The sequence below is a fragment of the Physeter macrocephalus genome, chromosome 14 (assembly GCF_002837175.3).
Source record: "Physeter macrocephalus isolate SW-GA chromosome 14, ASM283717v5, whole genome shotgun sequence".
Taxonomy (NCBI): Eukaryota; Metazoa; Chordata; class Mammalia; order Artiodactyla; family Physeteridae; genus Physeter; species Physeter macrocephalus.
In genome coordinates, this window is record NC_041227.1 from 100575040 (window position 1) to 100587783 (window position 12744).

Below are 12744 nucleotides of genomic sequence, written 5' to 3' on the forward strand. Positions count from 1 at the left end.
GACACCGTCCTCCTTCCGGTACACCTTCCATCTCTGCCCCCACCCAAAGCCTCCTCACCCTCTCCCTGCCCAGGGACTTTGAGCAAGGGTGGAGATAAAGCTAAGCACTAGCCCAATCCCTGAGAGGGGTCTTGCCAGGAGCAAATCCAAAGTGATCCTATGACGGAAATTTCTTGTATTCTTCCTCCCTGCTCCAACATAGCCAACTTCATTTCAGTTTTCTCTGAGCTCTTATTGCTCACAACTCTTGGGGCTCCCAACCCACGTTAAGAGAAAAACCAGGAGGTTCAGTTGCACAATGCTTTGTCCCCCAGGGCTCACATGTTCAATGCCCTATTTCACCTAGTCAGTCCCACCTGGGACAGTGAGATTGAAGAAAGGTCTACCTATATATCCCATTCGTCCCTTATGTCCATTGGGTAGGAGCTAACCCTCACATTTCAGGGGAAGATGGAGCTGAGCCTCTTCAGAAAAGTTCCACTCCCACCCCAACCCCACTCGCAGTCCTGGGTGAAAATGATCATGATCAAAACCTCTAGCTCCTGCTCACTTTGCTTGGCTTTGTGGGGACCAGAGGAAGCAATCCAGTAGCCAACTTAGCCACTGAGGCGGGAAAGCTTTCTTTCCTTCTCCCTGGCTTAGCCCCTGATCTCTGGCTTCTCGCTTCCTCAGCCAACCCGGGCATGCAGGTCGGGGAGGAGAAAGATGCCAGTGAGTCAGAGATTTGGTATACTGCAGTAGAGGCTGTCAGGAGAAAAGGCTCCTTAAAAGACTGGACTTTGAAAAGCGAAGGTGGAGTCCTGCCCTGAGGGGTCCAAAAGCAGCCTCCCCTCCACCTAGGCATCCGTCTCTCTTGCCCCTGAGCCTGCTGCAAGTGACCCTGGGGTGGCGGGCAAGTGAGGGCAGCGTGACAGCTTGGCTCCGACCACTCCCCATCCCCCACCTGGACCCTAGCCCGGCAGAAACGACGCCACCCAGAGCGACCCGTTCCCCAGCAGGGCCTTACCTCGATGTTGCCCACGGTGCGGGCACAACCCACCACCTTCAGTCCCTGCTGGACCAGGGCTCGGGCCACGGCCGCGCCGACGCCCCCCGAGGCTCCCGTCACCAGTGCCAGCCGGTCACGCCACCGCTCCATGCCGGCCCTGGCCAGGGTCCCGAGCCGCCCGCCCACCTCGCTTGGGGAGCCGAGCACTTGGATCGCAGAGCTCCGCCCCGGGTCGTAGGGGCCCGGCCACTCTCTTGTCACCACCGCGGCAACCGCCGCCGACCAGCCCCAGTCAGAGCTGCGCCTGGACCTGCCTCCACTCTGGCCTGCCTCCGCCCCCGGCTCCACCCTCCGCTGCTCCGCAAATGGCCACATCCCACCGGAGGACCAACAGCGGCCTGGGCACCCCGCCCCCTGCGCCTGAAGCGCGGGCACGGCCCCGCCCCCCTCCGGCCCCGCCCAGTCTGCACGGGAGGAAACCGCTCCTCGCGGGACAGGGCCGGAGGGTGCTGGGAGTTCACGGTCCTGCTTTCCTGGTGAGCTCCTACCCTTCGGGGAGGAAAACGAAGTTTGGCGGAGGCTTGCACCAGGCCCGAGAACGCACGTACTCCTGCTCGGTCTGCCTTCCCCGTTTCTGACCCCTAAGGCCAGGAAGAGAAATTAAGGGCACTTAAGGTGACTCCAACGCCTTCCTAAACCAGCCGGCGGCTGATGGGAAGGATTCAGCTCAGAAAGGGCTGAGTGTCTCAGCTATCAACGCTGGGTGATCTTGGGAAGGGCTTTCAACCCTACCTGATCCCTTGGCCTTACTAACCAAGGAGAACTGATGGTTAGAAATGCGAAAACCCCCAAGTACACGTGTATTGCGGGGGTTGTGTCCCTAATGGCCTACAGTCTACAACTTTCCTAAGCCCTCCCACTCCCACTGGAGCAAATGTATCACGGTGTATGTAAGAGATTAAAGCAATAGCTAACATTTATTGAGCGCTTACTGTGTGACAGGCACTTTTATAAGCACTTTAAATATATTAATATGCCTAAGAGCCATATGAGATAGTACCTATTAACACTTTCATTTTATAGACTATACTGAGACAAATGTGAAGCCTGGCTTGGATGGCAAGCAGTCCAGTATTAGGCCAGGGGATGTGCTCCTAAACTGCCTTCACTCCATTCTTTGTCTCTTCTTAGGTTGTTGGTTCTGTCCAAAGTAGAACTTACTTTTCTGACCACTAAGGATATTCCATCAAAGCATGAAAACTGCCTCACTACTGCATTCTTTATATAGCCATCCTTCCAAAGAGAAAACATCTCTGCATAACTACTGGAATCCTGCTACTGCAAGCAATGGAATAAGCAGTGAATGTGGCTGGTTTATTCATTCAACAAGCACTCCTGTGTTTGGCCCCAGGGGCAAAGATTAAAACAAAACAAAACCAGCCCTTGCTTAATTTAGGGATCTCAAGAGAACCTGACTGCGACAGGTGGTGGAGAGGGGTTTGGGCTCAGAGCCAAGGGCTGTGGGAGACCCTTAGTCATTTTTTATGGATTCCAGGATGAAAGCAAACAAGAGTCAGAAAGGAATGACTCACTTTATCTCTGCCCCAATCCCTATACAACACTTTGATTTGAAAAGACAACTCAGGGGTGGATCAAAAAAAATGCCACCAACTACAAAAGTTAAATCTCACTAAGCTCCTGCCGTTGCCCATTTTTTTTTTTTTTTTTTTTTTCGGTACGCGGGCCTCTCACTGTTGTGGCCTCTCCTGTTGCGGAGCACAGGCTCCGGACGCGCAGGCTCAGCGGCCATGGCTCACGGGCCCAGCCGCTCCGCGGCATGTGGGATCTTCCCGGGCCGGGGCACGAACCCGTGTCTCCTGCGTCGGCAGGCGGATTCTCAACCACTGCGCCATCAGGGAAGCCCTGCCGTTGCCCATTTGAAATCTGATTAGAAGTCTGATTAAGTGGTAGAAAGCCTATAAAATTCACTCCATCCCCACCGCAGAGGTATTGACCGTCCCACTATTTGTCTGCTGCCCACCAAGTATTATCAACCTGTAGACACAAAGCTCTAAGCACATGAGTTTACTGAATTATTGACTCAGCCTTTTAAATGGCAGCCAAATGCTACTCCTAGGGGAATCTCTCCTTCTTCAGCACTCACAGACAGCTTGTGAAAGCAGTAAAGTGTAATGCCATAGTGGCCTTATTGCTGGAAAGCAGGTAAGGAACAGGCACTTACACAGACTGCAGCGTGGTTGGCTCTCAGTGCGGCCTTCTGCTCCCAGTTCTCTACATGCTGAGTAATTACTTATCAGGAAATCTTTGGTCGAAATTCTGCCAAGTTTTGTTCTCATTCTTCTAGTTCAATATGAACCTCTGAATTTAAGGTGCCTTGTGTTATGTATCAGGGAATTTTATTAATAGCAGCAATTAAAAGTCTCATGAGGAAGTAAGATGCTAGCCAGTATTTAAAGGTATCGCAGCAAACTTATTCTTTCAAAACAAAAGACTGGAAACTGCTTTTCTCGGTTGTCAACTCTGATGAAGGGAAGAATTTTGTCTTCAGCAATCTGTATCTCTCTCCTCATTTGCTCTTCATCCTCTCTAACATCAACACTGGCCAAGTACCAAGACCACAGGTGGCAAATTAAAATACTGCCACACATTAAGCAGAAACATGTACACCAAATTTTACTATGCATATTAATAAATATTCTTTATTTTAAATTTTGCACATTGCGCTTTAACATTACATCCAAACATTTCGCAAGTGGATGTCTACTTTGTAAAACCATATATTCAGCTCATTGTCATTTCTGTACAGAAGTATAAGTACAACATTACTTTTTGCCACTAAGTTGCTTTTTAGTAAGTCTCACAGGAAGAGAAACATTTAATGAAAAGGGATGGCTGAAATCATACGGCAGGCCTGCGCAGCCACACAACTAAAGACACAAGCCTGAAGAAAGAACAACTAAGGAGGTTACCTCCACCGTCTCCCAAAACAAGAAAGAATCACATTGATTTAAGATAAAATTTTGCCATAGGTCACTAAATTAAGAGGTTTTTTTTGAAAGAGAAGGCGCAGTAGTCATCTTGAGTGTTTCATTGAAAGACAGAGCTATTTTATTTATTTAATTTGCTCCAGCCGTTGTCAACCAGCCACTACAAATGGGGCTCTTGTGATCATTTAAGCGGCAGTATTTATTAAATTTCTCCTTCAGATGCTGTCGGTATTGTTCTCTATTGCTGTAGAAAGACTGGTTATTAGCCATAAATGACTGTATTTCATCTTGTGAGATAAAGATTTCCTCATCTGAAGTACATTCAGACTCATCCTGCAAATTAAAGCAGTAGTTAAGACTATGACTTAAATTAAGAATGCAAAATGCTATGGTGATGGAGGACAGAGAAAAATTAAAGCAGTCTAACCTTTAGTTTAATTGGAATGTTTACAGGATAAGCATAATGTCATTCTGTCTTAGAAAGTACTAAGTAAGAATAAAAGGCAACTCAACTTGGTTTAAAACTCTGGATCTGTAATTTGTCCTAGAAGCCTACAAGCAGACTCCCAACACACTTCAGCCTTCAAAAGTGATTAGGGATGGTTACAAATAGCTACCAAATTTTAAATAACCTGACTTATCTCTGGCTGGTTCTAAGTTGAAACTTTTATCTCTACAACTTCTATCTCTTTTTACTCTATTAAGTAAAATATAACCTTTTTTAAACTTATGAAATACACAGCATCACCATTAAACTTTACAACCATATAAAAAAGAAAAAAGCTAATATTCTAAAGGATTTGGTTCCCTTGGGATCCCATGACTACAGAAAAGATACCATCCTTCTCCTTCTTTGCCCCTCCTCCAAGTCCCACACAAACTATGCACTGGGTCGCTTGGAATCAGGTATAATTCATCTAAAGTATCAAGGATTGGAGTCAGTAATAAAAGATTTTCCAAGTTCAGTTATATGCTTTTATCCTACATGACACCTAAAGGAAGTAACCTAGAAAGTGGGCTCTAGTTCAGATTCTATATTCTTTCCTGGTCTGGAAGGGTGGCTACCATAAATTGCCACTCAGAAAGGCAGTTTGCTTATAATAACCCTCGTCAAGGAGTCAGACTCCTGGACACAATACTAACTCTATCCCCATCTCCCAACTAATCTTTTCTACCTTTGAGACAAAGGAAGACGAGGAAATGTGCTCCAGAGTTGTTAAGTGGAAGAGCAGGAATGAAGTCACCAAAAAATAATGAAATACTGCCCTTAACTGCTTAAAAGCCTCCTCCCATTCCCAACGTTAAACCCTCAAATACGTTCCCTCCCACATCTACCCCATGAACAATCAGTTATCCACAAAAAGATAATCATGGCTTACTTACAAGGAGTTCAACTAAGCTCTTGGCACCTTTTCCGGAATCAGGACCAAACGCCGTTTCTGTATGTTCTGCAAACTGTGGTACATTTTTCCTATGCTCAAACCAAGGCAGTGGCTGCCCACCCTTTTCAGAGCTGCAACAGCTTTCAGGATGTGTATCTTTGGTCTTGTCACGGTGAAACACTGTGTGCACGGTATTTCCTGAGGCCTCTCGATTACCTGGATCTGTAATACAGCTTCCAAGCTTTTGGATCTGAAACCACAGCAAAAGGACTTCTCAGGTAAAAAGGCAGGGAATAATAGCAATTACTATTTTTTAAAGAAAAAAAATGCCCTGAGAGTGTGTTAAGATTTTAGCAGGAATACTGAATAACAGCAACAGCTGACAGTTACTAGGCATTTACTGCACACCAAACACTATGCTAACCCACCAATATAATTTCATTTCATCTTCACAGAACCTAACCTGACAGGGACTATTATCTACATTTCACAGATGGGAAAACAGATCAAGCAAACTGCTCAAGATTACAGAGCTAAAAGATTAAAAACTATTATGAAAAGAATGAATTGGATTTATGACTCACATCAACGGTTGGACAAATGACCACATCAGACACACACATGCATATAAATTCACAAGATGAGCAACCAACGGAACTGCATAGGTACTCATTCTTAAAAAAAAAAAAAAAAAAAATCCTAGCAGCTAAGCTGCACACTTGCCACTCCAAGGAAAAGAACAAAGGTTTAAGGATTCCAAGTTATGACACTTACATGTTCATCACATTTCAACATCTTGCTTTTCTTTTTCTTCTTTTTATTTTTTCCTTTGGTGGTGTTCTCTTCAGAATTTGCCCAACATTCAACACAACTATCACCATCATCCTCTTTATCTTCACAGTGATGAACACAGGAGTCATCACCTGCAGAAATCAATAATCTCTTATTTGGGTGTTTAAATCAGCCATGTAGCAGAAATAATTGGGAAGCTTAATCTGAACCTACCGTGTTCGTCATGATTACAAATGCCTTCAGTGCAGGCAACGTCCGAACCCTCCCGAGAACCAGTTTCACTCCCTTCCATGCTAGATGAATATCCACAATCACTACCATTACAGTGTGGCGATAAGCCTGAGAATAAATCAAGTGAGAGTTACAATTAACATGCCAATAAATATATTATGACAAAGAGTGAACCACCTGGGGACCACAGAAAAATTTCAAAATTGATGGCTTACTGAAAGTAAAAAGTGCATCAAATAATGAAAATATGACTGGAGCTTTACAGTTTTTAATTTTGTTATTTAACAAATCAAACACCATAAAGAAAAAGGAAATACTAAGTGTCTGACTAAATTTTATCATATTCTTAGGGCTGTAAAGCAGTTCCTAAATTCTAGGTTACAGGATCTCTAAAAGCTCTTATATTAAAAAAAAAAAAAAAAGAATAAACTTAAGGGTTAATTTTTTTCAACTATTTACTTACCTTTCTTTATTTTAGGAGACCCCAAAAGATTGCCACTGCTAGGACAGGTACATGATGTATTTTCATTGGTAACAATTACTTCTACACAACTATTACCATCTTCAGTGCTGCCACAGGCTTTGCAGCTGTTTTCTATGAAGTCTGTTTCCTTTAAGGATCAATATTAAGAGATAGTAAAAAGCTTTACCTCCATAATGGCTATATTTTAATTTCCTTAACCTAAGATAGGAGTTACAAGGTTAAAAATTGAAAAAAATTATTCTCATGAAAAATCACTAATTCATTTCAAGACCAAGAACCAACAAAAGTAAGTTAAGACTTAATGATATCAGGGAAGTCTAGGATAGCTATTCTCAAAGTGCAGTCTGCTGACCCCAGGGGTTCCCTAGGTCAAAACCAATTTCATCATAACACTGAGATGTGATTTGCCTTTTTCATTGTCTTGACACTTACACTGATAATATAAAAGCAATGGTGGGAAAAGTTTCTTTAGCACAAACCAAGGCAGAGGCAACCAAAGTGTGTACTAACAGTCACCGTATTCTTCACTTGTCAAGCACTCTCATCAGGAAATAAATAGATAAAACAATATTTCACTTATGAATGTCTCTGATGAAGCAGTAAAAATACGAATTTTATTAAATATGAACTCATGGCGTAGAGGTCTTTTTATTACTCTGTGATAAATGGGAAGAATGCTTAAAGCACTTTTGATGCATACCAATGTATAATAGTTGTCTCAAGTAAAAGTACTTGTGCAACTGTTTAAGTTGCAAGCTAAACTAGCTGCTTTTTCCTGGAACATCAATCTCACTTGAAAGAAAGAATAAGAGACAAATTATGGTTATTCAGACTTGGATATTTAAAAGACATTTTCTCAAAAATGAATGAAGTCAGCCCATCTCTTCAAGGAAAAAAATGGACAGTCATTGATAAAATTCCAACTTGCAAACTACAATCAGAATTTTGAAAACTTGCATACACAAGCACAATGAGCTTGAAGCTTCCCAATACTTAAAAGACCTTTTTGATGGGATGAGTAGTGGTTTTAACATGTTTATATGATATTATATAATGAATGTCAATATCTGGAAAGATCTGCATAACTCAGTGAACCATTATCTTTCAAATGACCAACGCATGACGTTACAGAATCATGCATAAATAAAATCTATTCAAAGTGCCAAGACAGACCAGTGCGTTTTAATTTAAAAGTATGAAAAGGTCACTGATAAGGTGTCAGGTGCCACATTGCAACTAATCTTTAAGAAACTACCACCTGTCAAGTTATAATGCCAAAGAAGAATATCCACAACTATCTGAAAAGGTTTATATTAAAATACTCCTCCCTTTTCCTACTATATATATCTGGGTGAAGTCAGACTTTCTTCACATGCTATAACCAAGCAACATATGCAAACAGACTGAATGAGAATTTACCTGATTCCTTTTAAGCCAAATATTAGAGAGATTTGCAAAAATACAAATTAATGCCACCCTTCTCAATTTTTTCTAGTTATTTTTCAAAAAATGTTATTCATTTTAACATATAGTGGGCTTATTATTTTTAAAAGAATAATAAATAACTTTAAATTTGTCCATTTTCATTTCTAATACAGTAAATGCTGATAAGTATAATCCACATAAACAAAAGCTCACTGGGCTCCCTAATTTTTAAGAATGCAAAGGAGGGAATTCCCTGGCGGTCCGGTGGTTGGGACTCCACACTTCCAGTGCAGGGGGCATGGGTTCGATCCCTGGTAGGGGAATTAGGATCCCGCATGCTGCGTGGCACGGCCAAAAAAACCAAAAACAAAACAAAACAGAAAAATGCAAAGGCGTCCTGAGACTGAAAGTTGAGAACTGCTCTAGGTCATGCATGGAGTTAACTTTTCACATTTGGACTATGATCTAGCAGAATACTAAGGTCACGTAATAAGTTAACTAGCCAACATTGTCTCTAGAAAACAAACACACGACATTAAAGATTTTCGCTTATACAGATTAGAGTAAGAAAAGAGCCAATAAAGAAGCCAAAGTAGCCACATTCTGGGAAAGCACAGTAAAAGTGCTGAAATCTGGAAAAAAGCTATATATTTATGAGTCAATATCAAGAAATACTACCTTCTCTTGGCTTACTTCCTTTTCATCTGCTGTTTGTAAGGGAGTAGGAATATCACACACACATTTATTTTTTCGTCTATTCTTCCGTTTTTGGCGCTTCTTTTCTTGCTTGAGTTCTCTTACTCGTTCCTCCTCTGAAAATTCTTCACAAAGTTGTTCCAATCGACTGATACCCTGTACTTTTTCCACAGTCATCTATTATAAAACAAAGCTGAGACTGAATACTGGCCCAAACTTCCCTTTATTTTCCATGGAAATTCTCACTTGTTAATTTTAAATGATACCACACACACAGAAACTGGTATTTCATGCTGCAATTTTGTCAGGTTGGTCTTCTCATTGTATGAAGAAATGGATGAATATTTACTTTGCTGTGTTTTGTCAGGCAGTCCCCACAAAGAATTTTAAATTTTAATACCTTAAATGATGACAGTCTTAAAATCTACTCGGGAAATGAATATACAACTAATTCCTATGGGAAAGGTAGACTTCCACATACTCCAATTTCAAACCAGAAATATTCTAGCTTCAAATTTCAGAATTTTAACACAGCAAGGTAAATATTCATCTATTTCTTCATACAACGAGAAGAATAACCTGATTAAATGATCTAGTTTCTGAAGACACAAACATTCAAAGAGAAAAGGAGTAAGAAATCTGTTTAGCAAAAACTAGCACAAATCTCAGACTCCCCAGAACAGTGTTTAAAATTCAGGGATGGGCTTTTGAAAAAAGGGTTTATAGCTTTCGTACCATTTTCAAAAAGGACTGGTGACCAGTTAAAGAGTTACAACCATGCCCTAGAATATAACAAAATATTCACTAGCCAAAAATTTATGTTCTACAGAGTATAACTGAAAATAATGTTACCAAATGACAAGCATGAAACCCAATACCAGCATTATAAAGAGCCTTCAGTGTGCTTCTAAAAAGTAGCTCTTATATCATGGCATTCAGACACCATTTACTCCATACGATTGGAAAGAAGCAGGCAAACTGGACTCATTAAATGTTTCTAATTTTGATGCTTATTTTTGGGTTGCTTTTAACTTGTCAACAGTTATGTTTCATAGCAGCTTCTCATTAAATAATCATCAATTTCAGTTTTCTACTCTCAGAATGTCTAAAAATCAAGGCTGGCAGAGTAACGGGATTAAAAAACAAAGAAAAAATCCATAAACAACTTCTAAATTTCAGTTCCCCAGCAAACTCCTCTCCTAACCCCCCAAAAGCCATGACCAGTAGATCACAGCTAAGGCAAGGTAAGAGTGGTGATTAACATTAAGATTCAGTCCAAACTTAACTAAGCAATCTGGACACTGAAGCAGTCCACTGTTCTTACCTCAAAACTCTTGCGTAAAGCATCAACACCAAGATAGAAAAGCATCTGCCACGTCTGCTCTTCTGCCCGTAGTTTTTGCCAGATTCGATGCAGTCTTTCATAAAGATGAATTCCCAAGCAGGTCAGAACTTCTTCTTGAGCTATATCTATTGTCTTAGCATGCCTTTCTCTTCTCCTATAAAGAAGAATAAATCACACATATTTCCTAATACCCTTAAGCTGAAACAGTAAAAGATGGATAACACCTGTGCAAGTTCAGGTTTTAAACACAGTCTGCATGCCTAGTAACAAACTAATAACAAGACAGTTATACATTCAAACTCAATGTATATATAAATACACGAGCACACACGTATAAAACCAATGAGAAATACACATGCAGGTAGAACTCAGCCTTAATATTGCTAAACATAAGGTAATTCAGGAACTGGCCCTAAGGAGAGGTTTTCTGGAGCACAGAGAAGTCATCATATGTTAAGTGTCCAGCTCAAGTAGGCATGACAGTTCACCTTCCAATTACAGCAAATGCCTGTTTGGTTTTTGTTCTTTTTTTTTTTTGAGGAGAAAGACAATACCAAAGTGATTCAATCATGGGCAAAAGCCCTCTAGGCCAGTCTTCAGTAGAAGTGTTCATGAACTTCAGTGATAAAAGAAGTGTTTGTATTCTGTATGCCTAGCAGAAAGTAGGCACTCAAATGAGAGCTGATACACAAAACACAAGGGGAGGTGGGTTCAATTTATTGTGAACAATTTTTTTGATTTTCTTTCTACAACAAAGCCAGAGATAAAATTTTAGCTTCCTATATAATTTAGTAATAATATACACAGTTCATGAATTACATTCAATAAAGTATTTCTTAACCCCCTGCTGCAAAGATCTCACTTCCTATGCAAAAACCATCATTATAAACAAAATTTAAACAAGGAAACGCATGGATGGAGGGGGAAAAAAATCCCTTCTAATCATTTTCAAATGAAAATGATAAGCTATAATAATGAAAGCCAAAAGAAGCCTGCCTACTTCAAGCAACAAGGAGCAGACAACTGATCGACATTTTCTCCCTTTTTCTACTCAGTCAACTAAATGCATATTTTAAAGAAAGCAAAATCTTTACAGGCACACTTTAATTTATACATATATCATATGTACTGAGGCAGAAGGATAAAATGAAGCAAAGCGCTAGATAGCCCATTCTAGCAAATTACATACTCATACCCTCCTGCGAACTCTGGCTCAGCACGACCCAAAAGATGTGCAATGAAGTCTGTCTCACAGCAAACATGTATGTGTCGCTCATGTGGACAGCACCGCAAGCCTTCATAAAGTGCAGCACAGTAGCCCTTCTCTTTGCTGCAATCAAGTTCACCAATAAGGATATTGTATGCTCGGAGGACTTTATTTTTGCAATCAGTGCAAAACCTGTTGAAAAGAAAAACCTCAAAATTAAGAACTGGCTGTGTAATTATTTCATGAGGTATATAACAGTGTACTAGACAATGACCCTCCCCCCCTCCCATATAGAGCATTAAAAAAAGCCTCCATACACACACTGAAAACATACACATATAAGGTAAATACACATTTAGGGATTACATGGGTAAAACTAGAGCTCCATTTGCAAATGCTTTTTAAACTAGAGAAACACATGGGCCTAAAAGAATGAGGCAGATAAATACCTGTTAGTGCATAAAATACATGGCCAGAAAATATTAGTTGCCAAGGACTAGCATATCTTCACTTCAAGAGCTATTTGTGCAGGTCAGAAAATAAAACAAGAGAGGCTACCAACCAATGACTCTAGGATCCCTCTCCTTTCAGCCTCTGAAGATAGTTGGTATCTTCAGCCAGTAAACCTTGATTCAAATTTTTACATTTTAATACATCACTAGCTAAGTATGTGGGGTGGGAAGGCCAAGAAGAATGGGAAAGTGGTACATGTAATTTTTACTTTACTGGTAATTTCCAAAATGTCAAATTCTTTCCTCCAAAAGAAAATGCATGTTTCTCAACACTCAGTCATAATATAGACAACATATATGTAGAAATGTGGTTTAAACTTGACTGTACATAATGTGGTAAAAGTACAGAAGAGCATGTGAATGGAGAAGGATGTAGAAAAGTTTTCTTTTATAAACCATTTTTTTTGAAATACAACTTTATAAACAATTGAAAATAACTCACAAATAATAGAATTATGACTACAACCGAGCAATTTACAGAGAAGTAACTTAAGGTGGTGGGCAATATATTCCACTATAAACAGCATCAATAGTAATCAAAGAAATGCAAATAAAATCAAGAGTAACATATCATATACATACAATTCACTATTCAATCAGAAAAGAAAAAAGAATAAAGCTTGGTTTCTTTATTTTTGAATTTCTGAAATAAGGAAGAATTCGGTCTGGCGAAA

The 12744-nt window shown here is 40.5% G+C and overlaps 1 protein-coding gene across 8 annotated transcripts in view; it reads right to left on the reverse strand.

Annotated features, from left to right (window-relative positions):
• Positions 1–3552: 3552 nt before the first annotated feature.
• Positions 3553–12744, reverse strand: part of GGNBP2 (gametogenetin binding protein 2) — a 31055-nt gene continuing 21863 nt past the window's right edge. For 5 of the 8 annotated variants that reach the window (XM_055090067.1, XM_028498686.2, XM_024127688.3 and 2 more), the window contains 8 exons: positions 11541–11750; positions 10331–10505; positions 8989–9183; positions 6865–7012; positions 6384–6509; positions 6153–6301; positions 5380–5628; positions 3702–4329 (listed from right to left, as the gene is read on the reverse strand). In XM_055090067.1, the coding sequence (XP_054946042.1) occupies positions 4126–4329; positions 5380–5628; positions 6153–6301; positions 6384–6509; positions 6865–7012; positions 8989–9183; positions 10331–10505; positions 11541–11750 (1456 nt within the window). In that variant the 3' untranslated portion in view covers positions 3702–4125. Of the gene's footprint in view, positions 4330–5379; positions 5629–6152; positions 6302–6383; positions 6510–6864; positions 7013–8988; positions 9184–10330; positions 10506–11540; positions 11751–12744 lie in introns of all 8 variants that reach the window. The other 3 variants (XM_007114721.4, XM_007114718.4, XM_007114717.4) reach the window with 3 other exon arrangements.